The sequence below is a fragment of the Drosophila biarmipes genome, chromosome 3R (genome assembly GCF_025231255.1).
Source record: "Drosophila biarmipes strain raj3 chromosome 3R, RU_DBia_V1.1, whole genome shotgun sequence".
NCBI classification, from domain to species: Eukaryota; Metazoa; Arthropoda; class Insecta; order Diptera; family Drosophilidae; genus Drosophila; species Drosophila biarmipes.
This window is the reverse complement of record NC_066616.1, coordinates 13,857,918-13,883,317: the sequence shown is the minus strand read 5'-3', so window position 1 is coordinate 13,883,317 and position 25,400 is coordinate 13,857,918. Positions and strand designations below refer to the sequence as shown.

At 47.2% G+C, this 25,400-nt stretch overlaps 9 protein-coding genes across 18 annotated transcripts in view; 5 read left to right on the top strand and 4 right to left on the bottom strand.

Moving 5' to 3' along the window:
* The first annotated feature begins 475 nt into the window (after positions 1-475).
* Positions 476-3,623, top strand: LOC108031572 (uncharacterized). 3 transcript variants are annotated; one of them, XM_050888947.1, is made up of 7 exons: positions 476-529; positions 596-1,587; positions 1,643-1,663; positions 1,846-2,287; positions 2,346-2,516; positions 2,584-3,174; positions 3,235-3,623. In XM_050888947.1, exons 2-4 carry the CDS (start codon positions 601-603, stop codon positions 1,852-1,854), a joined length of 1,017 nt encoding a protein of 338 aa, XP_050744904.1. In that variant the 5' UTR covers positions 476-529; positions 596-600; the 3' UTR covers positions 1,855-2,287; positions 2,346-2,516; positions 2,584-3,174; positions 3,235-3,623. The 3 variants fall into 3 exon arrangements, with proteins under 3 accessions (XP_050744904.1, XP_016960618.2, XP_050744903.1); XM_017105129.2 differs by lacking the exon at positions 476-529 and having other exon boundaries at positions 1,516-1,587; positions 1,643-2,287; XM_050888946.1 differs by lacking the exon at positions 476-529 and having other exon boundaries at positions 1,516-1,587; positions 1,643-2,516.
* Positions 3,624-5,072, bottom strand: LOC108031573 (holocytochrome c-type synthase). Its single transcript, XM_017105131.3, has 3 exons — positions 4,908-5,072; positions 4,183-4,814; positions 3,624-4,067 (listed from the first exon to the last, which is right to left on the bottom strand). Exons 2-3 carry the CDS (start codon positions 4,782-4,784, stop codon positions 3,812-3,814), a joined length of 858 nt encoding a protein of 285 aa, XP_016960620.1. The 5' UTR covers positions 4,785-4,814; positions 4,908-5,072; the 3' UTR covers positions 3,624-3,811.
* Positions 5,073-5,086: 14 nt separating this feature from the next.
* Positions 5,087-6,852, top strand: LOC108031571 (NADH dehydrogenase [ubiquinone] 1 alpha subcomplex subunit 10, mitochondrial). The gene is made up of 3 exons (XM_017105128.3): positions 5,087-5,198; positions 5,443-6,571; positions 6,639-6,852. Exons 2-3 carry the CDS (start codon positions 5,444-5,446, stop codon positions 6,732-6,734), a joined length of 1,224 nt encoding a protein of 407 aa, XP_016960617.1. The 5' UTR covers positions 5,087-5,198; position 5,443; the 3' UTR covers positions 6,735-6,852.
* Positions 6,853-6,919: 67 nt separating this feature from the next.
* On the bottom strand, positions 6,920-9,614 carry LOC108031569 (transmembrane protein 181). Its single transcript, XM_017105127.3, has 7 exons — positions 8,875-9,614; positions 8,416-8,672; positions 8,285-8,365; positions 8,104-8,203; positions 7,761-8,038; positions 7,602-7,704; positions 6,920-7,537 (listed from the first exon to the last, which is right to left on the bottom strand). Exons 1-7 carry the CDS (start codon positions 9,323-9,325, stop codon positions 7,164-7,166), a joined length of 1,644 nt encoding a protein of 547 aa, XP_016960616.1. The 5' UTR covers positions 9,326-9,614; the 3' UTR covers positions 6,920-7,163.
* A 129-nt stretch (positions 9,615-9,743) lies between these two features.
* LOC108031568 (pre-mRNA-processing factor 17) lies at positions 9,744-11,698 on the bottom strand. The gene is made up of 3 exons (XM_017105126.2): positions 10,975-11,698; positions 10,426-10,904; positions 9,744-10,355 (listed from the first exon to the last, which is right to left on the bottom strand). The coding sequence occupies exons 1-3, from the start codon at positions 11,696-11,698 to the stop codon at positions 9,822-9,824; spliced, it is 1,737 nt and encodes a 578-aa protein (XP_016960615.1). The 3' UTR covers positions 9,744-9,821.
* On the bottom strand, positions 11,699-11,803 carry LOC108031574 (uncharacterized). The gene has a single exon (XM_017105132.2). It carries the CDS (start codon positions 11,801-11,803, stop codon positions 11,699-11,701), a length of 105 nt encoding a protein of 34 aa, XP_016960621.1.
* A 421-nt stretch (positions 11,804-12,224) lies between these two features.
* On the top strand, positions 12,225-13,327 carry LOC108031129 (fas-associated death domain protein). The gene has a single exon (XM_017104343.3). The coding sequence runs from the start codon at positions 12,351-12,353 to the stop codon at positions 13,068-13,070; it is 720 nt and encodes a 239-aa protein (XP_016959832.1). The 5' UTR covers positions 12,225-12,350; the 3' UTR covers positions 13,071-13,327.
* A 418-nt stretch (positions 13,328-13,745) lies between these two features.
* Positions 13,746-16,951, top strand: LOC108032034 (probable ATP-dependent RNA helicase pitchoune). Its single transcript, XM_017105846.3, has 5 exons — positions 13,746-14,026; positions 14,087-14,299; positions 14,822-15,508; positions 15,569-16,194; positions 16,520-16,951. Exons 1-5 carry the CDS (start codon positions 13,846-13,848, stop codon positions 16,844-16,846), a joined length of 2,034 nt encoding a protein of 677 aa, XP_016961335.1. The 5' UTR covers positions 13,746-13,845; the 3' UTR covers positions 16,847-16,951.
* A 4,642-nt stretch (positions 16,952-21,593) lies between these two features.
* Positions 21,594-25,400, top strand: part of LOC108031430 (protein held out wings) — a 38,440-nt gene continuing 34,633 nt past the window's right edge. For all 8 annotated transcript variants that reach the window (XM_017104839.3, XM_017104838.3, XM_017104841.3 and 5 more), the window contains exons 1-2: positions 21,594-21,735; positions 22,335-22,828. In XM_017104839.3, the coding sequence (XP_016960328.1) occupies positions 22,504-22,828 (325 nt within the window). In that variant the 5' untranslated portion in view covers positions 21,594-21,735; positions 22,335-22,503. The remainder of the gene's footprint in view (positions 21,736-22,334; positions 22,829-25,400) is intronic.

The following is a 25,400-nucleotide window of genomic DNA, read 5'->3' as shown; positions in this document are numbered from 1 at the left end:
AGAGAAGACACCTTGTTAGGTGCTTTTCTTTCTTTCCAAAAAGCAACAACAAAGCAACATAAAAAAGAAAACTAAATATTAGAAAAACAAAGAAAACTTTCAATAAAAAAGTTTTAAAGCCAAGTATCAAGAGCATTTTAATCTGAAAGTACCCGTGTCCCGTGTCCGCGGGAAAATTAGGTTAATCTTTTGCGGTCCAATCTAGAAGGCCTTACTTCGGGGCAAAATATGAGCCTTATCAAATCTATTTTTCATAAAGGGGATCAATTTTAGACCACTGTCGATTAGAAGAGGATTGCAGTATCTATAGGATTACATTACGATACTGCTTAAAGAACCTCCATCAAGACGATAGACGATGATATAGGTGATGAGTTGCCAAACACTGACGTTTCTTGGTCTGAATTCAAACACAAAGGGAATTTCACCTTACTAACCTTATCAACTACCTATACCCGTTCATATATTCCAACTTATCCCCGCGATCAGTTGCCTCCATCGGCCCAACAAACAATATAAAAAGAGACAGGTAACAACTTGACCATATATATTCACGTGACCAGTCGGTTAAGCTCACTTTACTACGAGGAACCAGCCGAGATGGATGACTTTCTGTTGGACCTGGTGGAGGTTCTCAAGGACAACGAGCAGGACCTTGAGCGAATGTTCCTCGGACTCAACAATCTGCAACAAAAGAAAGGAAATGGAACCACCTTGTTTGGCGCTGAAGTGATTCAGTTCTTTTCTTCCCCGGTTGCGGACGGTCCGGAGGAACTTCATCGTAAAACTCGCCAGGTGGATGGAAAGCTTCTGGTGCGTAGATTCCTATCCATAACCAACGACATTCTTCATGGGCAAGCGGATGAATGTCTTTTGGGATTGGTCGAGGCCACACAAAGGATATTGGAGTCGGAGGAGCCACAAAAGAGAAGGTCCGCCTGCTACCTGATGTGCACTTTGAAGCTATTGAGCAAAACTGAGGAAGTGCTTGGTGAATCCCTAATGAAAGCCCTAGAATGCGATGCTGAGCAGTTTTCCGCCTTCACGAAAATCATCGAAGGCCTGGAGAACCAGCAGAGCGACCAGGTTGTGGACACTCTGAGCTCCCAGCTACCCCGGTTGGGGCTACTCCCGCACAAACGAGGGAGGATGTTTATTTCGAGACCAGCAAATCCATTGAGATGGATGCGCTTCTTGTGCCTTAGACTTCTGCAGGAGCAGAGAGTCCCGGTCTTGCGTGAGGCCCTCCGCTTCATTCTGACCCACATACCCTTTCACCAACTGTGTAGTCTTAATCTGCTGCAGGAGCTCCTGACTGCCACCAATATAAGCCAGCTGTACGACTACGATGACCCTAGCTGCCTAACAGATGAGCCTCTTGCAGTGTTTCGCACAACCGCTTCTGATCGCCTTGCAGAGGCTATAGCTCAAAATTCCTGGAACAGCGTCCCTTTTCTGCATTGGAGGCCATGGTGCCTAAACACTGGGTCAAAGGAGTCTCTCTTAAAGTGCTGCTCTATACTTAGTGCCATCGAAAACGAATATCTGCGAGCTATAGGCAGGAATTCAGTGTTATATTCGATCCCAGTAAGTATTTCTGAAAAGGGTTAGGGAGTGTTTATAATTGTTTTTGCCTTTGCAGGAACTAACCTTGTCGGAATATGTATGTTAACTTTGTAGTGAATTCTTTTGGTCAAACCAATGATGGGGGTTTATTAAGAAGAATCGAGCAATCTTCAGACTTTGAGAATCATATTGAATGCTTTAACAAGCAGAGCTGTGAACTTTTTCTTTTTTTTAGAAACGAATCTTATTACTTTTATGATAACTTTCGGCTGTTTTCAGTTTTTTTAAAGAAGCTAAGCAAAGTCCCTAAACGCAAACACGGTTGGTGGCGACTTTACATATACCCGGATCGGGAAGATAATTTCGACAATGAAGTCGTGGAGTTCTATCGCACTGTTTATAATGTGGACATTCCATTACTTCTCGGCGGTTCCAGTATCGACGAAATTCAACTTGAATTAATTAACAAACTGGAGTGCCAGACCAACGATGAGAGATCATTCTTGAAAGCGCGATGTGTGGATCTCTACGTCAGGTACGCCGTAAAGACCTGGGAACAGTTAGAGGACCTAAACTTAAATCCCATAGAACTATTGAACCAGGGAACCCGTGACACTTTTTGTGCACTGTTAAGATTATTGGGATTTCATAAGAAAAAAATTGAAGATGCGATGGTTCTGCCAGCTCTCTGCGACCGTTTGCAGGATCGCTGTTTTGAATTGTAAGCGAATGACTTTAAAAAGTAATAGATATTGGTTCATTAGTAACTCGGTTCTTAGAGATGCTATCCTAAACTACGCTAAAAAGAATCTGACGGTGGAGGAGTGTGAAAACATCATAACGCATTTTGTGAACAAGAAGTTTTACAACATGAACGTAGTTCCAAGAGTGTCAAAATCGTTTTACCTGAAAATGATTCTGGAGGGCGAACCCACAACAGGATATGAACGGTGAGTTGTTTCTGTTCTACTGGTATAAACCAATACAGAAGTACTATAATTATATACTTCTTATCAGCATTGAGGCCGCTTATTTATTAAAAGTACACGGAGTACCAAGTTCTAGTGCAAGGGCTCGGCGTTACATGGTTGAGGAGGGCACCTTTACAAATCGAAATTATTTTAGTGATGATTGGGAAGTGCTTGGTGACCTGCTGAGCATCAACGAGGAGCTGTCGTCGAAACGTTACACTAAAAACTCCAAAGTGCACAGAAAAAAAATGCGTGTTGCCTACGCTCTGATTGCATGGAAATCACAATCCTCGTATGGGAGATGGTCAGATACGTTGTGGAAGGCTTTGTTTTGCCCAAACGATCTACTAGGAATAACCATCATGTACGAGGTCTTGGTGGCACTACTCTTGCCAAGCATAGATGTGCTACTGGGCAAGCTGAAGATGTTGGCCACTCTGAAGGAAACACAGCAGGAATCCCTTCTGTCCGTAACCCACATTTACGTATTGCAACATTGGGACAATCCTAAAGTGGAAGCAAAGTTGGAGTACACTTTGACTTTACTCCATTCGTTCACAAATAACGCCAGTCGGCAAACACGTCTTCTCGGGCAATTAATAGTACACAGATTGGCAACCAAGTGGAAGGAAACGAGGTAAATTGCAAGCCGTGCTAATTCCGGTTGATATTGTTCTTATAGATTTATGTGTTCTAGTACTCGCCTTACTAAAGCAGATGAAATAAGAAACACCATAGAAGCTGATTTGGCAGAGAAACTTGAAGAGCTTCAGAGCGAGCCTCGCCTATTGCTCCCACAAATTGCTATGTGCAGGCAAGCAGAAACTTCCGAAAAACTGCTTTGGATCACAAATGCTCCACTTGATGAATGTATCACGCCATTCACATTTCTAAACAACGTTCGTGATTCATTTGGAGCAGGACAAATAATATCTAGCGCAGAGATATAAGCTAAACAAACATACTGGAACTAACCATTTGTTTATTTACAACTCTAAATGAATTATTTGGCATACGCAATTAAAGTAAGATATGTTGTAATCAAATGGGATTATCAGGAAATAAACAATTATCCAAGTTATTCAATTAAACTTTGTAAGAACCCACTTTGGTAAGTCAGTTTATTTAGGGACAGAGAGGGAGTTCATACGCCTGCTGGCATCCGCAACTCGCCCCCAACCGTTTAAACGCATGTAATTAACTACAACTCCAGTCGCATTCGAGAACTTAAGCCGATTTTGTACAGATACCGATCAACTATGGATGTATTCCACCTAGTCGCTACCAGCGCTTACTTTGCCGCCGTCTCGACCGCCAAACTTCTCGGACAGCTCGTACTTCCAGCGTATGTAGGCCACTCGCATGCGGTCCCAGACGTTGTCCACCGAGTCCATGGCGGGGCGCACATCCAGCAGGGCGAAGCGGTAATCCTTGTCCACCAGACCGCCGTCGTAGTAATCGATGACGTAGCGCACATCCTTGCCGCAGCGATCGACGATCCAGTCGTGTCTGTCGAAGGGCAGCTCGTATCTGAAATATAGTTTGGGAATTGAATAGGACCATCTGGGAAAGATCTTACACTGGAGAAAGGCAAATAATGACTAGAATCATTATTCCCGGTGTCACAGAAAGGCGAAGCACTCACCCCAGCCAGCTGCGGAAACGGGCGCGTGGACTGTAGTCCTTGGCCTTGCCGCCGAAGCTCTTGAGGCGCGGGTTGCCGCACTCCTTGGCGTGCAGCGCCTCCCACTTGAGCACCTCCTGCCAGGCCTGCTCGTTGTTGGCGTTGTGGATGCGTATGATGTCGCCCATGTCCTTCTGCGAAACGTCCTCGGTCTTCCAGCGCCAGCCCTTGCGCAGCATGGCGTTCCAGAACATCTGTTGGCTGGGATACTGCCAGAACTGGACGGAGCCATCCTCGGTGACCTTGGGAATGGTGGAGGTCTGGCGGTCGGTTGGCAGCGGGAAGGGCTGGTCCGCCGCCGGCTGTTGGTTGGCCGGCGGCATCATGTTCAGCGGATTCACGTCGCTGTTGTCGTGCTGCACCGGGCACTCGGATGCTGCCTGCATCTTGGGATGTGGGGGCACTGCGGAGGCGGACTTCGCATCTCCATGTTTCTGGTGCATCGGACATTCTGGTGGCGGGGAGCCACCGGTAGCGCCTCCACCGCCCATGTACTTGGCGTGGTCCGCCGGCACACTCTTGGCGGCCTCCATTTGCACCCGGGTGATCGCTGTATTGCCCATTTCTGCTGGGGATTGCTCAACGAACAAAATCTGCGTCACGAGGAAAATCCTATTAGTTCTCAGTTGCGTAACTCCAAGGGAGGGAATGCCCCCTAAGCACAAGGCCCAATAGCCGGGACTCACCCGATCCTCTTGGTCACAAGTCGGGGTATTTAACAATCTGTTCCTGGAGCCAGTTGCGTTGAATTTTGAGTGATATTTTCGTTAGTTCATCGTTAGAAGTTTGGAGACCAAAATGCAGTGAGGTTGTGGTCGGGGTTGCCAGACCGCTGGAAAGCGTTTGGCTGTCAGTGCGGGGGATAGCGGGATTTTTTGGTGTTTGGCGGGGAGCATTTGGGAGAAACGTCATTTCGCCAACTGGTCACACTGCCCGATATTTGTTTTTGGGTAGACTTTCGATTTTTAGCTTGAAAAGTGAGTTATTGCGGCCCAACCGAGCGATAAAACCCTAAAATTTGGTCAATCAAAGGAGCGCCCAACTAGTGGCCTGCACTTAGACGAAAAAACATTCGCGCACCCAAAGCTTTTGGCCAGAAATAAGCGCACAACCTGCACAGCTCCTCCTGTGATGTAACCAAAAGGCCAACCGCCAGAGGGCCAGAACTATTTATTATTATCGCGAACTTTATGCACTGATACTCGTTTCCCTCCCCCTCAGAATGACCGCCGTGTTCCGCGTGGGCCTGGTGCGGCTCGTCAGCCGCGCCACACAGTCGCCCAATCTGCTCCAGGCGCAGGCGAACGGCCTGCCCGCCGCCTTCCAGCAGCGATGCAGCATCTCCGGCAAGACGATGCGGGGCGGTCCCCGGGTGCCCAAGGCGGCCCCCTATCCGTACAAGACCAAGAAGTACAGCGTAATCAATGCCTTCTTCGACAAGACCTCCAAGCGCTTCGACGAGAACTCCAAGGTGATCTGCGTGGAGGGACCCATCGCCGCCGGCAAGTCCAAGTTCGCCCAGGAGCTGGCCGAGGAGTTGGACATGCAGTACTATCCGGCCGTGGACCTGGACCTGATCTACATCAATTCCTACGGCTATGACATGAGGAAGCTGGATCCCCAGCTACCGCCCAGCTGCCGCAGCTACGATGTGCGCAACTTCTGCCTGGACCCCAGCCACGACCTGGCCGCCCAGTTCCAGATCCGCATGTACATGCTGCGCTATTCGCAGTACATCGACGCCCTGCAGCACATCTTCAGCACCGGACAGGGTGTGGTCCTCGAGCGCAGTCCCTACTCGGACTTCGTCTTCATGGAGGCCATGTTCCGCCAGGGCTATCTGTCCCGCGGCGCCCGTTCCGTGTACAATGAGCTGCGCCAGAACACCATCGGGGAGCTGCTGAAGCCGCACTTGGTTATTTATCTGGATCAGTCGGTCGCTGCCGTCAAGCAGAAGATCAAGGCCCGCAACGTGGACTACGAGGTGCAATCGAAGGTGTTTAGCGATGCCTATCTGAACGACGTGGAGCAGCTGTACAAGCAGCAGTACCTCAAGGACATCTCCACCCACGCCGAGCTGCTCATCTACGACTGGACGGCCGGCGGCGAGACCGAGGTTGTGGTTGAGGATATCGAGCGCATCGACTTCGACCAGTTCGAGGCGGACTCCCACAACAAGAAGATGCTGGACTGGCGCTTCCCGCTGGAGACCGAGTGGTGCGAGGCCCGCATCAAGTACTGCCACGAGAAGCCCGACCTGATGAACTACTTCAATGTGCCGCGCTTCGACGTCCCGGAGCTGCTGCGCAGCGCCGACGACAGCAAGGTCTGGCGTGATGTCTGGTACAATGTGAGTGCAGTGCGTCCCTTCGTCCTGTTCGATTTCCTTTACAATTTTCTTGCTTTCTCTCAAACAGGCTCCCGGCATGAAGTACCGTCCTGGCTACAACGCGGAAATGGGCGACGAGGGTCTTCTCACCAAGACGAAATTGGGCATTAACCAGGCCATCTAGAGGGTGTTTTGCTTTGCTTTTCAATTGAAATCATCTGGCGAAATGTGTTAATTATCTAATAAACGATCTAGTAAAATAATTGGAAGCAACACCCAAGAGTTGTCTGCCTCAAACACAATCGATAATTCCTGAGCTTAATCCTAATTGATTAAAATGATTTACTAAATCGATTCTATGATTTGAACTTCAATTTTCAACACTCACTGACAAGGTAATTTATTCGTAAGCTTAAGTTACTAAACATATTTAGAAAATGCATATGTTTTCCAGTATTATTATCCAAACAGAGATTAATTTCGGAAATTCGTTTAATTTATGCATAATGTTAGGTAATATTTTGTACACTTATTTAGCACTATAACCCTCGCTTGCGCTGTGGAACATTTTGAAATCCCGACCGCCACGGATCTTGGGCATCCCGGTATCGAATCAATCGCTGTCGTAGTCGTTCTTTCCAGCTCCGCCGCCCACAGAGGTGAGGGGGCGACGCGACTCCTCGTCGGAGCCGTAGACGACGTCCTCGTCTGAATCGTCGATCATGGAGATGGCTGGATTATCCTTAGTAACGGCCAGCTCTGCCTGGGCGAAGCGTCCATCGGGCGAATACACATACGCCATGGTGTACAGGTAGAAGTTGAGCAGCCCGTAGAAGCACATGAACTGCGCCGAGCTGCGGTAGGTGGTGTTCAGTGAGGCCACGAAGTTGTCCTCGAGGATGCCGAAGCCGAAGCGACAGGTGGTCACCGTGATGGATATGGACAGGACGAACAGCATGAGCAGCGTGAGAAACTTTAGGCGCATATCTGCGAACAGGATTAGGGCATTACTACAGCTTACATGCGGACTGCGTGGTGAGAGAGTACTCACCAAAATAGGGCATGGATCGCAACTCGGTGTAGGCCCGCAGCAGAAGCAGCACCAAATACAGCACATACATGCAGCACGCAATGTAGAAGAACATCTTGAAGCCCTGCGAATGGTTTCGACTCGTGAGTTCCAGAAGCTCTATGAACCTGATATACCCACATTGTAGTTCTTCGTGTCCACGAAGTGGCTGTACGTGGGGTCCCTCAGCTCGTTGCACTTCTCCCAGGTGGCCAGGACGATGGCGCACAGCCAGATGGGCAGGACGACGATCACCTTGACCAGGTAGAAGCGGACGAAGCTGCGCTCGTTTTGCCGCAGCCCGTGGTAAATGCAGAGCCAGAACATGAGCAGGGCGCAGAGGAAGGTGGCCTGGAGGATGGCGTCCAGCATGCCCGGCACCCAGGAGTTCACCAGAAATATCATCGGGAAGAAGGGATCTAGGCAGAAGATGTCCTTGGTGTACACTCAAAACTGAAGGCCCTCATTCAGGGATAGCACTTACTGTCGTACAGCAGAAGCAGGGGCAGCAGAACAGACAGCCAGCGCTGCTCAATGGACCAGTCGTAGATCGGATACTTTCGCAAGGTGTGGGCATACCAGCACTTGAGAGAGGAATAAATTATTTCGAGTTACAACCACGTTTTCATCATATTCAGAAGTATTTAGTCAGTCGAGCCACTCACTATGACGGTGAAGGTGAAGAGTAGGAAGATGCACCTGAACCAGATCTCGATCTGCGTGAACTCCGGACTGTAGGTCTTGAACTAAAGTGGAAAGTCAGTGGGCATCACAGGGGATAGGGCAAGCCACTCACGTAGAACGTAATGCTGCGTATATTGTACTTCTGGTGGAAGGACTCCAGTCCGTAGAAGCGCACAGTGATGATGTAGTGGGCGTAGTCCAGGAACCCCAGGTGCATCACCGTGAACTCCTCGCAGTCGTTGCGGACGCAGACCAAGTGCCGCGTCCGGTTGTGGGCCACTCCGGAGCCGAGGACATTCTGCGGCTTGTGCTGTTCGTTAATGCCGTCGATGGAGACGCTGACCTGGAAACTCTTGTCGTAGCGCTCGTCTGCAAAATAACCATGTAAAAGCCATATTAGTTTGAAAATGAGTTCTTTTATAGTGTGGTCTTTAAAGGGAGAACGATATTAGCATACTTAGAGTTCGGGCTCAGGACTATCTTTTTAGGGAACCTTCTTTAATTAACACTTTTATAATTTTTTAAGATTAAACTAAAACCTTTTGGGAGTTGTTATGCCCACAAGACCCACCGTCGTTGTTGTCCGTTACCAGCTTGGCGATGAGCCACATCTGCTGGGAGTAGGTGGTGGTCAGCGGCGACTTCATGGCGAAGGGTCCTTTGCCCAGGACCGTGGGGCTGTGGGCCAGCGAGGTGTTGGCCAGAATCTGTTGGGCGGTCAGCGAGGAGGTGCTGGTGATGGGCGGGCCCGTCAGCCCGATGACGATGCCCAGGCCAAAGCAGGTGAAGAAGCCCAGGAAGACCATGACGAACTCGCGCTTGTGCATCGAGTAGAGCCGCATGTGGACGGATCGCTCGCAGCGGTCGTGGTGGTAGGCGGGCGAGATGTATCTGCTGAAGTCGCTGAACAAATCGCTGAACTGCGAGAGCGAGGACTTGAGGCGCAGCAAGAGGCCGCCGGACGGCAGCTGGTAGGCGTAGCCCAGGCCAGAGGCATCCGCGTCCGAGTGGGGCTTGGCCATGGCCGCTGGCAGGATTCTCGGGTGTCTGGCTGATGCTCGGGGTCCACTTTTCGCTCCTCCCTCACTGCATCCCCTCTCCACTGTTTGGGTCTTGAGTTTTAACCTTTTTCCAGCTTTTTTTACAGGCCCTTCACTATCCGCTCGTCGATTGTGCGTCTTTCGTGGAAAATATCGATTTTGGCCAGCACTCGCATATGTTTTGGCTTGCTGGTGGGGGTGGCTGGGTGATTGGGTGGTGGGCGGACCATCCGTCGAGTTGTTTGCATTTTCACAACCACTGCGCAGGCGCACTCTTATCACAAGCAAAGGTAAATAAAGGCTACATCCCCAAGCAAAAAAGGGGGCTCGTCGAGGAAGTAATAACAAATTAAAATTAGCTTAGGCTTAGAAACCGGGTAGATTAGAAGGCGAAAACACATCTTTGTCTGAACAATATAATCAATCAATTTACACATCGGTTTGCCTTACATCTATCTACGTTGTTTTGTGCGGCCACTTAGTCCCAGTACTTAATCTGGCCATCCCAGCCGGCGGTGGCCACTTTGCTGGCCTCGTGCGGGTGCCACAGGGCGCTGATGCAGACGCCGTCGTGCGCCTGCCACTTCTTGTACATCTTCGTCGTCTTCCAGTCCCAGATGTAGCACTTGCCGTCGCCATCGCCCGACACCAGGTAGCTCATGTCCGGCGAAAAGTCCAGCTGGCAGGCGTAGCCCGAAACCATGTGCCCGGTGAAGGTCTTCTTGCGGTTCATCTTGAAGCGGTTGAGGGCGGAGAAGATGACGATCTTGTTGTCCAGCGACTGGCAGGCCATCCACTTGCCATTCGGCGCCAATGTGACGGCCGGCATGGAATGCATAGTCGGATCGGCAATGTACTTCATGTCCACAGGGATGTCCCACTCCCAAATGCGCATTGATTTGTCGTCCGAGGTGGTCACAAACCGACGGTTGTCGTCCACGAAGGTGATGGTGCTCACCGAGCCCAAGTGCCGGTCGTATTCCTGCACAATATCTCCACTGCGAGTGTCCCACTGTGGATTGAATAGAATATATTAACTTGGCTTTTACAATTTGAGATGCCACATCTCCGTGGTTACTTACGCAAATAATCTTCTTGTCGGAGGTGCCGGCCACAAACAAATGTTGCTTGCTATTGTCCGGATGGAACTTCACACAGAATGGCATTTTGCGTGTGGTGAATCGCGACACCACATCGCCCGTTTCGGCATCCCACAGCTTTATGTAGCGATCGTAGGAGGCGGACAAGAAGTTGGTGCCCCTGTTGTTCCACGCAATGTCCTTGATGGCTTGCCGATGCCCAGAGAAGGTGCGGATGCACCGTCGCTCGCCATAGACCTCCCACAGCTTGACACGACAGTCCATCGAGCCGGAGAGCAGCAGATGAGCGGTCTTGGGGAACCAGCGAATCGAGGAAATGCCCTTGTTGTGGCCCGTCCAGGTGTGTATGTGCGCCTTGGGCAGGAAGCATTTCGGCGGCGGGGCATTGGATCGAAGATTCACGCCCAGATCATGCGGAGCATGCAGATACGAGCGGCCCTGGTAGTCGTAGGCATCCTTGACTGTGGGGGATAGCGAAAAATATTATTTAATGCATGGTCGTGGGTTGCCCTTGTCTTTCATTATACTCACTGTGCAGTGTGGACTTCTCTTCGAGCGGCTTGTCCTCGGGAATGCGTCCGCGTTTGTGCCGCTTGGACAGCAGCTCGTCCAGCTCGGCGCGCTCCTGCTCGTTGGGCTTGGCCACCGACACCTCGTTCTCGAACTTGCCCCAGGGTCCCAGGAAGCCCTCGACGTCCTCCGGGTTGTCGTTCTTTTCCTGCTTGCGCAGTTTCTTCGGCTTGGGCGCCTCGAACACCGTCTTGCCATTGTCATCGTAGGCAGACTGCAGGTCGCCCACATACGACTGCCCGTCGGCCTGCTCGTCCACACTGGGATCCAGGGCATAGCCGTAGGTGTGGAAGGTGCGTCGCTGGTTCTCGAACTCGAAGGCGTTGATGTGGGCCTTCTCCACGTAGCCGGCCAGTGTGTTGCGCGGCGCCCGCTGCTGCATGGTGAGGTCTGGGTGCTCCGGCCCCTTCACCGGAGCGTACATCTCCTCGTAGCGCGGATTGTAGGTAACCTCCTTGAGCGTGGGATCCAGAGTTCGGGGCACCGCCGACGCTCCGAGGGGCACCACCGCGGGAGCCGCGCACACGGCTATCGCCGTGGAGAGCGAGTGCGTCTTGTCCACGGGCAGCAGGTGGGCGGGAATGGCGGCGGGGGGCTCCGCTTTGGCCGCAGAGGCGGCGGAGGCGTCCTCATGGTCCGATTCGCCCTCCGAGGAGGAACTGGCGTACGTCTGAAGTCCCAGCATCTAGAGGCTGCGCACGAACTCCGTGTACTTGTTGACGAAGTGCTGAAGGTAGATCACGACTAGGGTGTAGAGCAGGAAAACAAATACGTTTATGGATATTTCCATTCGTCCACGCGTTTACATTTAGTATAAGTTGCTTTTTAGTAACAAAAACAGAAATATATGTTTGGAAACAGAGATGGCAGCCCTCTTCTATCGCTATCGATGTGCGGCCACACTGGCCGAGTGCACGATGTAGAAAACTAGAAGGTGGTGCAAGTCAACCCTTAAAAATGTAACTAGTATATCGAGTAACTAAACTAAACTAAACTAAACAAACATATATTTTTTAAGTTACATTTTTAAGTTAAGTGCAGAGTAGTGATAAACTATGAACTTTTAAGGAAATTAATCATTTTTATATGTAAGCATTTATAAGGAACGGAAATAAAATACGTGTTTATTAAGTCACCCCAATAATTGCTCTATGCTCTTAAGAACTCTGTGACGTCACACTGCAAGTGCACTTCCGTTTGATAACTGAGTGATAAGACAATGTTTGGCCATACGGTCATACTGAGCCCCAGAAGTGCAAAATTTGGGATTGGTTCGCCCACTTTGGATCGCTGTAGATTCCGTCTCTTTTGACCAAATTCCCGGCAACCTAGTCACGATGACGGGCGGCAGGCACTGGAGCTACGACATCCTCAAGCAGATCGCCATCGATGGGTGCACGGAGGACGTGGAGGATCTGAAGCAGATGTTCGCCGCCGAGATCGGTTCGCAGCGGCGAATGGACTGCATACGCACCATCGAGGACCTGATTGACTGCCTGGAGCGGGCGGACGAGCTGGCCGAGGACAATGTGGAGCCGCTGCGCCGGATGTCCGGCAATCATCCGACCCTGATCGAGGCCCTGGCTGGCTACACGCCGCCGGAGAACTTTCGCAATCACTCGGTGAATCAGTACCAGGAACTCCGCTTGGCCGACGAGCTGCGTGAGCAACTGCGGCTTGCTCCACTCCAGGAGGCCCCTTCTTCGGTTTTGCCGGTGGCCGTGGCTGCACCCACCACCCCCGCCGCCCAGCACTACACCACGCCCGCTGCCTTCACGGAACGCAAACGTGCGGCCGTGTTCAAGAAGATATCCGAGGAACTGGGGCGCTCCTGGCGACGCCTGGGCCGCTCGGCTGGCATTGGCGAGGGCGCCATGGACAGCATCGAGGAGCGCTACCCGCGCAGTCTGTCCTCCCAGATCCTGCAGCTGCTGCAGCTGATCGAGGAGGACGAGTGCCACGACCCCAAGCACTTCCTCGTGCGCCTGTGTCGCTCCCTGGGCGAGTGCGGTCGCAACGACCTGCGCAAGAAGGTGGAGCAGATTATGTCGCACTAGGACAGTGTTGTGTGTGTTAAGTACGTTTAGGTACGTGAATGTTTGCAAGTTATATGTGGGCTTGATAAGAAAGGGTGATTAATACGGACAGGCAAAAAGTTTATAAAGAAGTGCCCTTGTTTGTGCATTGCTTGTTTTCCTTAAGATAAATGTGAGTGATTTTAGAACCCGGAGTAACTTGCAATACTGCAAGAGCCATTTGTAAAGCAAATTTCTATTTTTATAATTGTTTAATAAAAATGCATAAAACACTGAAACCTGTTTCGTAGCTCAACCTGAAAAAGGCGATTCCTGGTAAACAAACAAATGATAGTCTTTTGATAAGAAGAGGTGGTTCCCCTTTCGGTAAGTGTATGATAAATAGCAGGCCATAAAAATAAGCAAAAGTGTCTACACAAAACCATCGAAGCAATCAATCGAATTCTAAAAAATGTTCTTTAAATTTTAAATATGTAATGGCACGGCTTTCAATTTATTAAATTTAATTCGGTGGTCTTCATTTTGTTTACTTTCAACTTTTCTGTTGCGGAGCTGCTGGCCAAAACAAAAACAATTAGAGATGGCCCAAAGCAGGGTGTGTGTATGTACTAGGTCCCAGCTGGGTTAGCGGAGTCACTCACCTTAGCCTTTAGGAGACCGTATTCCGCGGTATTTTGGTATTGCGCCATTCTAGGTGAATGGCATTTCTGGGCTGCAACACGTGCGCGCTTTATTTTATTCGAGAATTCTGTTTTTAACCATTAGAGTTTACTAAGTAGCCAACTAACACAGCATTATGTCCATCCGGGAGAAGCTGCTGATGAAGAAGATAGTGAAGCGGGAGAAGATGAAGAAGGAGCTGTCGCAGAAGAAGGGCAAGAAACAGCCCCCAGTGCCGGAGACACCCAAACAAAATGGCAATAAACTCAGTAAAAAACCGCAGAAGCCGAGCAAGAAGCATGTGGAGGAGGATGACGGTAAGATTAGTGACACTGCTGGATGTTATAAATGGTAAACATGTACTTTCCCTCGCGCAGATGACGATTTAGAGGAGGACTTCCAGGAGGCGCCGCTGCCCAAGCAGAAGAAACAGAAACAGCCGCCAAAGAAGCAACAAATTCAGGTGGCCAACTCGGATTCCGATTCCGATGATGATGATGATGAGGAGTCGGAAGACGAGGATGTGGCGGACCAAAGCGAAGATGAAGAGGATGCAGCCAGCGGGAGTGACGAAGCTGAGCAGGAAGATGGTTAGTAATGGTGAAAAAAGCACCTTTAATGTTCAGACCTTTCGGAGGAAGTTACTAACCTTATTTCTGTCAAAATGTCTTTAATTGACAAGCATTTTAGTAACCATTTACCTTCCTAACTGTCTTTGTTGAAAACATATTTAAGAAATTAGAAAGAAATGTTTATAGATTATGCTACATCTTGCAAGACTTCCCAAAAATAATCAAATCTCGAACGATTTCCTACTGGTAAACCACGAATTCCAAAGATGTAGTACAAAAATAGAGTAATTTACCAATAACTATAAGAAAAGTCATTGTTTTTACCATGTCTTTTATCATTGCGTTAAAATCCTCGAAGAACTCCATCGCATCCCCAAATAATGATGATTTTTAAAGGCGAATTTGAGCAGCTCAGGATCCAGCGAGTTAATGCTGGCCTGAGCAGGCATGAAATGCATTTTAAAACCAACTGAATTACTGTAGATAAGAATAAGCTTAAGCCATTATAATCCTCGAATAACATCGTAACAATCATTACAGATGATGCCGACGACGAACCTGTGCCCGCCAAGAAAACGAAGCTGCTGCCCAACAAGTCGAAGCCACAGAATGGCAAGCCAGCGAAAGACGACGAGCCTTTCACCGTGGAATCCTCTTTGGCCGCTCTGGATTACCGGGACTCGGATGATCGCAGCTTTGCCTCTCTCAAGGGAGCCGTTTCCGAGGCCACACTGCGTGCCGTCCAGGAGATGGGCTTCACCGAGATGACGGAAATCCAGGCGAAGTCACTGACGCCCCTGCTCAAAGGACGCGATCTGGTGGGCGCTGCCCAGACGGGCTCCGGCAAAACGCTGGCCTTCCTCATTCCCGCCGTCGAGCTGATAAACAAGCTGCGCTTTATGCCCCGCAACGGCACTGGCGTCATCATCATCTCGCCCACGCGGGAGCTGTCCATGCAGACGTTCGGAGTGCTCAAGGAGCTGATGGCCCACCACCATCACACCTACGGCCTGGTGATGGGCGGCTCCAATCGCCAGGTGGAGAGCGAGAAGCTGGGCAAGGGCATCAACATTCTGGTGGCCACGCCGGGTCGTCTGCTGGATCACCTGCAGAACTCGCCCGACTTTCTGTACAAGAACCTGCAGTGCCTGATTATCGACGAAGTGGATCGGATACTTGAGATCGGTTTCGAGGAGGAGCTCAAGCAAATCATCAATCTGCTGCCAAGTGAGTAAATAGAAGCTGCGAAACGTTTTTATCGTCTAACAATCCCTTCAATCCGTGTAGAACGCCGTCAGACTATGCTCTTCTCGGCCACGCAGACGGCTCGCATAGATGCCCTCTCCAAGTTGGCCCTTAAGTCGGAACCCATCTATGTGGGTGTGCACGATAACCAGGACACGGCGACCGTCGATGGACTCGAGCAGGGCTACATTGTGTGCCCCTCGGAGAAGCGGCTGCTCGTCCTCTTCACGTTCCTCAAGAAGAACCGGAAGAAGAAGGTGATGGTCTTCTTCTCGTCCTGCATGTCCGTCAAGTACCATCACGAGCTGTTCAACTACATTGACCTGCCGGTGACCTCCATCCACGGGAAGCAAAAGCAGACGAAGCGAACGACCACCTTCTTCCAGTTCTGCAACGCCGAGTCGGGCATTCTGTTGTGCACGGATGTGGCGGCACGTGGGCTGGACATTCCGCAAGTGGATTGGATCGTGCAGTACGATCCGCCAGATGATCCAAAGGAGTACATTCACAGGGTGGGCCGAACGGCCAGAGGTTCTGGCACCTCGGGCCACGCACTGCTCCTCATGCGACCCGAGGAGCTTGGCTTCCTGCGCTACCTGAAGGCCGCCAAGGTGCCACTGAACGAATTCGAGTTCTCCTGGCAGAAGATAGCCGACATTCAACTGCAGGTGCGTGTAATACTGTTTCTGTAGAAATTCAATCTAAATTGAATAAGTACATACACTTTAAGATATTTAAAGTACCTAAAAATTTTATAACTTTTATGGCTATAGAATACATACAAAGTTTTTGGTGACTTATTTTTCTACCTTACTAATTATTTGACATGCTTTTATTAAGACGTTTTTCTTAAAACGGTTTATTAATCCTACTTGCTTAATAATAATTTATTATCCATAAGTACATACCAATCTGTCGAATACTTTTAAAGGGAATTCCAAAAATAGACCACCTACCATATTTAATAAAAAATTTCATTTCAATTCATTGCAGCTGGAGAAACTGATTGCCAAGAACTACTTCCTCAACCAGTCGGCCAAGGAGGCCTTTAAGTCGTACGTGCGGTCCTACGACTCGCACCAGCTGAAGCAGATCTTCAACGTGAACACGCTGGACCTGCAGGCGGTCTCGAAAAGCTTTGGCTTCCTGGTGCCGCCCGTGGTCGATCTGAAGGTGGGCGCGGCCAAGCGGGAGCGACCCGAAAAACGAGTGGGTGGCGGCGGATTCGGATTCTACAAGAAGATGAACGAGGGATCCGCCTCCAAGCAGCGACACTTCAAGCAGGTCAACCGCGACCAGGCCAAGAAGTTTACGCGTTAGTTGTTAGACTTAGGCAGAGATACCATTGCGCATTGTAAATCTGCCTCTTTATTTCAGTGTGTATACATATAGGCAAAAGATATAAAACTAAATGTTTCCATTTCACGAATTCACGTAACCATTTGGCCGGGCATCATCATCCACTCGCATCCCACTCGGTCTCTCGATGCGGATGTGGCTTCTCCTTATTTGTGGCTTGTTTGTTTCAAATGTTTATTGTTGTCGCCGTCGAGTCGATATAGTCGAGTTGCGCTGAGTCGCCTCCCCAAATTTGGGCGATCGGGCTTTTTGTTTCGTGTTTCACCCGCTAAATTGTGCCAGTTTATGGCCCACGCTCGCCCAGCTCCTCCAATGCTGTGGCGACACGCTGTTGGCCCAACTAATCGATAATCGGGTGCTTAATCAATTGCTGACTTACGGGCGCCCACTGCACATGCATTTGCCAATTGAAACGGCACTGTCCCGCGATCAATTTTCCAATAAAACTTGTTTCGCCCGCCCCCTTTATAGAGATTCCATCACCCACATAGCCGAAATATGCTTAGGAAATTACAGGCCTCTCAGGCTTAAGAGTATCCATTCAATGTCTCAGATTTCTTTTCCTAGAATAATATACAAAAACTTTAAATTGAAAACCTTTTTGGACAAAATATATTAGCTGAACCGCCAGTTAATAATTTTAAGTTTTAGAAAACTACTTTTTTTATTTCTGTATTTTAGACTGCTCTACTTTTGAGTAATTATAGATGCTCGACTGTAAGTGCGCAGCGCTCGTCAGCCATCGAAATGTATTAGCAAATTGGATGTTGTTGGGGGCGTGGGTGTGACGAATGTTGAAGACCGCAAAGCCGTACGCCCACTCACACGCCCCCCTCGGCGCCCCTCCTCTTGGCACCGGCACTTGTTTCCAAAAGCCAGGCTAACGACGTTTCTGTGAATGAAAAAGCCAACGCGCCTGAGTTTACTCATTCATGCGCACTTTGCGGATCGTGGTTAGATTAGTTTTGCCTAGTCTGCGGCTTGTTGGCTCTAATCAGCTGGCCGAGCACAATATGCAAAGTGGAAACTTTATGAATGGATGGAAAACGAGTGGTTCCACCTGTGGGAGGCAGTGTGTGACACAGAAAATGCATGCGCACAGGCGACAAAAGTGCCTGTAAATTGTGGTGTTAACATAATCCGTTTTATCATATAGAAAAGTCATACAGTTTTTTTATAAGCAAATATAATTTATAATACATCTTAAAAAAAAACATAGATGATATGGAAACAACTCAACTCAACTCAACTATAATCTATTATTACTTACTTATGCTTCAAAAACGATAATTCTGATTCGAAAAACCTTTTAAATTTTTAGAAAATAATCTTGGCGAACCTGATAATATTTTAACACATTAATTTTCCGAAAATAATATTTAAACCCATTTATTTTCTATAAGAGGGTTTCATTTATAGTAATACCTTTTTCATATATAGTTGTGGTCAAAGCAAACCTCTTGGGACACCTTGGTTGGCCGAGCGGCCTGCACATGTGAGCGAGTGTATCTGACAGATACTCACTATCTGTGTGGGTGTTGCAGCTCGGTTTCTTTGTGGACCTCAAAAGCTGAAATATACAAAAGTTGGAAAACCGGGGGCGCCCACATGGCCGCGTGTCATGCGTAATGGAAACAAGTACAAACTGGTTAATGGCCAACTGCCTGGCTTTTGGGCCAACATATTGCTAATTACACACTCTCACACCGGGGATTTCTGTGTCGGCGGTAAATTAAGAAAAAGAATGCTTAATTCGTCGTCTAAAGCCGAAAGCCGTTAAATGTCTTGGCCAAATTTGCATGTGACACAAACGTGCAGTGGACAAAAAAGGATTCTCGGCCAGCCAAGAGTGTTAACTTATAAGGCGGCAATTTGGTCAAACAATGAAGTGCATTCGAGATGCAATATTTCTGTGTCCAAAGCCATATAGAGGCTAATAACTTAACTGGAAGAGGGCGCCAAAATACGAAACTCTCTTAAAAACTATATTCACAATCAAAGTAAGGAACCTCTTAACACTAGTTTATGATTGCTACCAACAAAGCCTTTAAGTAACCCATTTGGAAATAAATTTGACCAACAATTTGACACAGTTATTAACAGATATTCAGAAAAACAACATAAATCCGTTTTATCTCCTTAAAGTTTTACGACTTGCCAGTTTGAATTAAGACCTCAGACCCGCCATTGGAAGCATTTTCCTCGCCGCACTTTACAGCTGCTAGAAAACTTTTGTTTTGCGGCCTTTTCGGTTTTCGAAAACCGAAAGAGCTACCTAAAACGACCTACATAAGAGGCGAAACAACACGAACCAGACCGAAAAAAGGAAAATACCAAAGCCCTAGAGAGATTATCGGCCCACGGAAAACTTGGCACTTTGGATCTGCCAGATGTCCAAAGAGAAACACTCGGCGACGTGGGTGTGCGGATTGGAAAGGGCTTTGGTCTCTGGGCCGCGGTCTCCTCCCCACAGATTGAATCGGAAATCCATAGGCATACGCGTACAATGTCTCAATCGCCACGCACATTGACACATATTTCGATGGCAGTAAAACTACATAATGTGGCCGTTAATATAATGTCGGCCCACACACAGTGGAACCACTAGGTTCCGAGCCAGTACGATCGGTGACGCCGTGAGCCAAGTGCACACGAATTTGGTGGGACTTGTGCTCACTGGCCAGGCTGTGAAACCTGGTAAGGTGAGGTCCGGTGGGCGCCGCTTTCCAATGGAACGGCCAGTCCAATGCCCATCCAAGTCTTCCTCCGCTCCAAACTTTCACGTCTCATTTAAGTGCGGGTGCTGCACTGCACTGCGAGTTATAATCACTACACTTTGTAGATTAATGTATGTTTTTTATAGTTGTTCTAAATCATTTCAGAAAACATTCCTTTATTTTTACAAAATATTATTTTCATAAATAACAATGCAATTCAGTAAGAGAAAACCCTTTTTTAGAGTTTCGAATAAGAGATGGAAGATACCAAGAAAATATCAAAAAAATTTAATGTATTGTCAAAATTGATAAATAATTTTGCTTGCTTTGATTATGTCGTTCCAAAAAGCAAGCAAGTAATATATTTCATAGGATATTGTCATATTGTTGCACGGAAAACAAGGCTCGCATACCTTAAAACCTATTTAAAGATATTTGTAAGTCCTTCTTTTAACTATCCAAATGTTTTTACCGTGCGGTGGGCTTATGTGAACTACTCCAAATACGCGGAAGACAGTCAAAAGCGTATTTTTGCAATGGAAAGTAAAAGTTGTCGCCGGCCTTGTCCACCGAATCGCTCGCGAATGCCAATTTTCCCACATACATTTCGCGGCGGAGTTAACCAAGTTAACACCAACATTTGGCCAGTACGGGTTTGGGGCTCATTTGCATGGTCTTTTGGGCCTGGGGCCCAGATGATAGCCCCCGCATATATGTCCAGCAAAACAAAATGCCGCTTGGTTCTAATCTGCCAGCAATTTCCGTGCGCAATTAATATTATTAGTATGTTCAGACAGAGGGTGTATCTAAACGAAAGCCCAATTTTCGAATCTACGACTTCGGGACTTCTCTATACGTATTCAGTATTTTTGGAAGTGCTTGGGAAGTTTGGAAAGGATGAATGTTAGCAACAAATCCCACTTCAATCCAAACATTATAAGTTATCGAAACCGTGTTTTTATATCCCTTTTTTGATGATATATCAATGATGTTTTCAAAGATAATTGAAATAAAATACGCGAGGAAGGTATTATGTACTCTCAACGATCCCAGATTGATCTTATATTGCTCCTTTTTCCAAGACTTCCGAGATTTCAAAAAATTGTTTCAGCATTGTAGTCCATTTTACTTTTAGAAAAACTCAATTCGAATGTTATTTTCTTCCTCGGACTCGTTTAGGGCAATCAAATGTAACAGCAACAGCAGTTTTCTATTGGAAGAGCTAACCGCCGAAAAAGGCCTTCCTAATTAATTCAAATTCAACGCCAACGCGCCAAATGGTGGCCCACCCAGGCATCAGGTGGCAACGCCGTTTCTTACTAGTTGATTAATAAACTTACGGGGCATCTTACGGCCGGGAATTATTCACCCACTTTTGTATTTAACTGTTTTGGACATGTTCGTTCATTTATCAAGTTGAATATTCACATTTTAGGGCAAAATATGTGAAATAAGTCAACCAGCTGCGCAACTCTTTTTGTACGGGGTGGCAACGCTTGTGGATGATCTCGCACGGTGGCGAAGAGAGCCAAGTCACAACGAGAGTGACGTCACAAATCACGAAAAGTTGGTTGTTTGTATGGAAACGTTTATAAAATTATTTAATATTGCAGTTGTACCTGATTGAATGTACTGAAATTGCGTTGATTCGACGTATGACACTTATATAGATTTTTTAAGATGCTATTCAAATAAAATATTTTTGGATTTTCAAATTTTGTGAGTAATTGGTAGTCATTCAAGGTGTGATTATTTATTTTAAAATTATATATCGCTGTTTTATAACGAATAGATAAATTAAGTGTAAAAACATATCCTATTTTAAGTCTTTATTAACTTATTAAATATATTTTATGAAAGTATAGCGAACTTTGTGACGTCACGTGACAAGAGAGCAGAGAGGAGAGAGCGCGACCAAAACACCACCACGAGATCGCTCAGCCATGATCTCACACTTACAACGTTTTGTGCTCTTCGCTTCGCATTCAGTTTCTTTTTCTCTTTCTTTGCGCACGGTTCAGTGGTAGGAAACCTAGGAGGAATCGTTCAGTAAAGTCCCGAGATCCGTTCGCAATTCCCCGACTCGAATAAAACCATATATAAAATAAACAACGAAAAGGAATCCTCAGAGAAGTGTGTTTCAAAAACCAAAAAACTTTCGAATCAAAACGAAGCGAAGAATGAAAGCCAAAAGCCGTTCAGCAGCAGCAACAACAAATACATAATCAGCAACTGTGCATATTTCTGCGAAATTTTCAGCGTTTCCAGTTCGTTTCGGTGGGTCTGTCCTCTCGCCGAATATCCAGGCAAAGGAAGTGATCCTTTTCTGGCTAAAAAGCACTGGAAATAGGAACAATTATTTGCCTAAAACAAATATTTAAATATATATACATTTTTTGTTGTATTTGCTGTTGCAGCAGCCAAATGATCGAGAGAGAGCGAGAGAGAGGCAGCTATTTTGACATTCTGCTTTCATTCATCTCCATCCGTCGCCCATACAGTTTTACTGTTCATTGTCCGTGTGTGAGTGAGAGATCGCCGAGGAATTTTCTGCCCTCGCCTTCGACTTGCTGCGCTCTCGCTCTCTCCGTTCCGTGGCTCTCGCTCTCGCGCTGCCCCGTTGTTGTTGCTGCCGATCGTAAAAAATACTTTTGGGCGGAGTTGTTTTCATTTCGTTTTCCGTTTTCAATATTTTCGCGTACGAAACCTAATGAATTTCCCAACTCCCACAGTAACGTGTTAAAGATAGCAAACATAAAAGTGTGCATTAAGTAAAGAAAGCAGAGACCCCAGCTCAAGGAAAGTTGAAAGTTGTAAACCAGAATCTCGTCGAGAACAAAAACAAAAGCCCCCCCTCAAAAAAAAAGAAACCACAAACACACACACACACACGCCAGCAAAATGAGTGTCTGTGAGAGCAAAGCCGTTGTGCAACAGCAACTGCAGCAGCACTTGCAGCAACAGGCCGCAGCAGTTGCTGCGGTGGCGCAGCAGCAGCAGGCCCAGGCCCAAGCTCAGGCCCAGGCCCAGGCCCAGGCCCAGGCGCAGGCGCAGCAGCAGGCGCCGCAGGTGGTGGTCCCCATGACCCCGCAGCATCTGACCCCGCAGCAGCAGCAGCAGAGCACACAGAGCATCGCCGACTATCTGGCCCAGTTGCTCAAGGACCGCAAGCAGCTGGCCGCCTTCCCCAACGTCTTCACCCACGTCGAACGGCTGCTGGACGAAGGTAAGCAGTCGGCTCAGTCCAGGGGAAACCCCCATGTCCTCGCTCGCATTTCGTCATTTATGTTAGGGACTGCATGCATAGGATATCTAAAATCTAGGGAAACCCCCATTGCCTCATCAAGCTATAACATGACTATCGCCTCAATAGGTCACCTTTTAATTAAGGAGGATTATGGGTAACTTTATGATATCACAGGAAATCCCTTACTAGCGTTATAATCAATAAGAGATCTCAGGAAATCTTTGGCATAACCAAGTCTAAGTTTTACAGTTGGGTTAGGACATAAATAATAAATGTTCCAAATAAAGTCAGGTTTGAGTCTTTTTCTGATCACTTTTATATTTTTAAATATAACCTGGTGACTTGTATTTCACCATTTAATGAAAGTTTATAAAAAGAGATAATTAACTACATTTAAAGTAAATTTGTACATTTAAATTGGAGATATTTTTGGATTTCCTAACGCTTTTTCTTAGAAAAATCCTTTTAGGATTCTAAAAATACCGAAAATACCAAACTTTTTTCTAGGAAATTAGACATTCCACGAAAATTGGAAAAATGAATGAGTGCAAAAATTCCCTTTGGATTTGTATTGCTTTATTGGATTGGATTGTAAGGCAATTCACTTCCCAGAATCTGGCAAGATTTGTTATAAACATGCATTACACAGATTTCGGCTATTTAGAACAGCGCATTTCCACGGTGAAAATCGAAAAGAATGTATGACTGAAGGCTGTTATTTTTGGGAGGTGACTTCATCCTCATGCAAGGTATCTGGCAATGTGACAGAGTCCTGCGGGGCTTTCAACCGAGTGATCACTGTAGTTCGATCGCTTTTGGGGCATGGATTCGGCGTGTCTGCTTGGTCTCCTCGGCGTCTCCTCTTCGGCCTCTGCTCCAACGCGGGTTCTGAGTTCATTCCACCTTACAAACCCAAACGAGATGTTTGTTATTTTTAGTTACTTCCTTTTTGTGCGCCTCTTCGCGAGCGCTCACCACTTGCACTCACTCTCCTCGCGCTCTCTCCCTTTGTGTTTTTGGCCCCACACTTGACGGCCCTGTGCAGCCTTTGTTGTTCCTATTATGAATTCTTTGTTGACGCGGCCATTTGTACACAAGAAGAAGAAGAGAGACGGAGACGGCGACTTTGAGAGAGGGCGATGGGGAGCCGAACCCCAGGGGGGAACCCCCACAAAGCATGATAATTGAGAGTGATATCATATGATATCTACAAAAGTACCTTTTTCTGCCAGCTACTAGCATTGAAATATCTTATAGTTACCTATAATTTATCTATTATTATATTACATGCTTTTATTGAATGGAGATCAATCTGTTTCTTCCTGTGCACTAAAAGTGTAGCAAACTTATCTGAAAGATGCATGAATTGCCGCCGCTGCCCACGCCCCGGTTCAAAACCAAAAAATCAAAGAAAAATAAACGAAACCCAAGCAAACACTCTTAAAGACAAACCAACAAAAGTCAACTTTCGGGGCGGGATAGGGGCGGGGGCGTGGCACTACCTGGTCGCATCTTGTATCTTGTATATCGTGTATCGCAGCTCTCATTTCTGTATTTGCCCAACATCTGTTGCCCATATGCAGGCCGGCCACGAGGGTGTGTGTGTCGCCTCGTAATGACAAAATTATGTTGCACAGATACACAGATTCAGATACTCGTGGTGCGGTATTTGCGGATTGCTAGGTACCGCTAGGTTGCCAGGGTGTGCAGTGGATTTAGTTGCAAGCATTCCTAGTAAGGAACTGGAAACCTAAAACTCTATGCATACCAATTTATTAGATATTTTATTATACTAACCAATTTTCATATTAATTTGAATACTACGTGGTTCGATGATTTGGTGAAATATTATTATTTAATTCATATAGGGGTCAGTATTTATGCAACCCCGTTCCTTATTCTGCCTTAAAAATAAGCTTTAATTTATTGAGTGGTTGGTTATGGAATTAAACCGAATGCCAAATTCTCTTTTTTAAGTTTATAGTGATTAGTAATCTAGAAGAAATTGAAATTTTATCAATTTTAAATTCCCATTCGTTTTCTAGTCATAGAAAGGTGCAAGATCTTGATCTTCTCTTCATTAAATCTCCAAATGCTTGGGAGCCTAATGTAGACCTATTAATGATTACCAGGTATCGTCTAGTCGGAAAACTCGCCCAAAGGTATTCATTCTTGTTTTGGCTTCGTTTCTGGCATAGCTGCAAACTAGTTTGCCTGTCTACAAATTGTATTTGCTAAAAGCAAAGCGTTGACAATTTGTAAAACTCGCTCCACCAGACTCAAAATCCGAGGAAGAGAGAAATACAAAATAAACCGAAGCCAGAGATTTGGAACCCACCTCGTTGGCTTATCAGCTTAGTGGGAGGGTGCCGGACTGGATTTGGGACTTCGGAGTTGGGAACTGGGTACTGGGAGCTGGGAACTGGGAACCCGGAGCGACCGCTGTCCACTATAGTGGGTATGTAGCCATGCTGCTTGCGGGCCACTAACGGCTTTCAACTTTTCAACTCGCTAGAAGTTTTTGTGTTTTTCTCATTTTGCAACTTTCTCT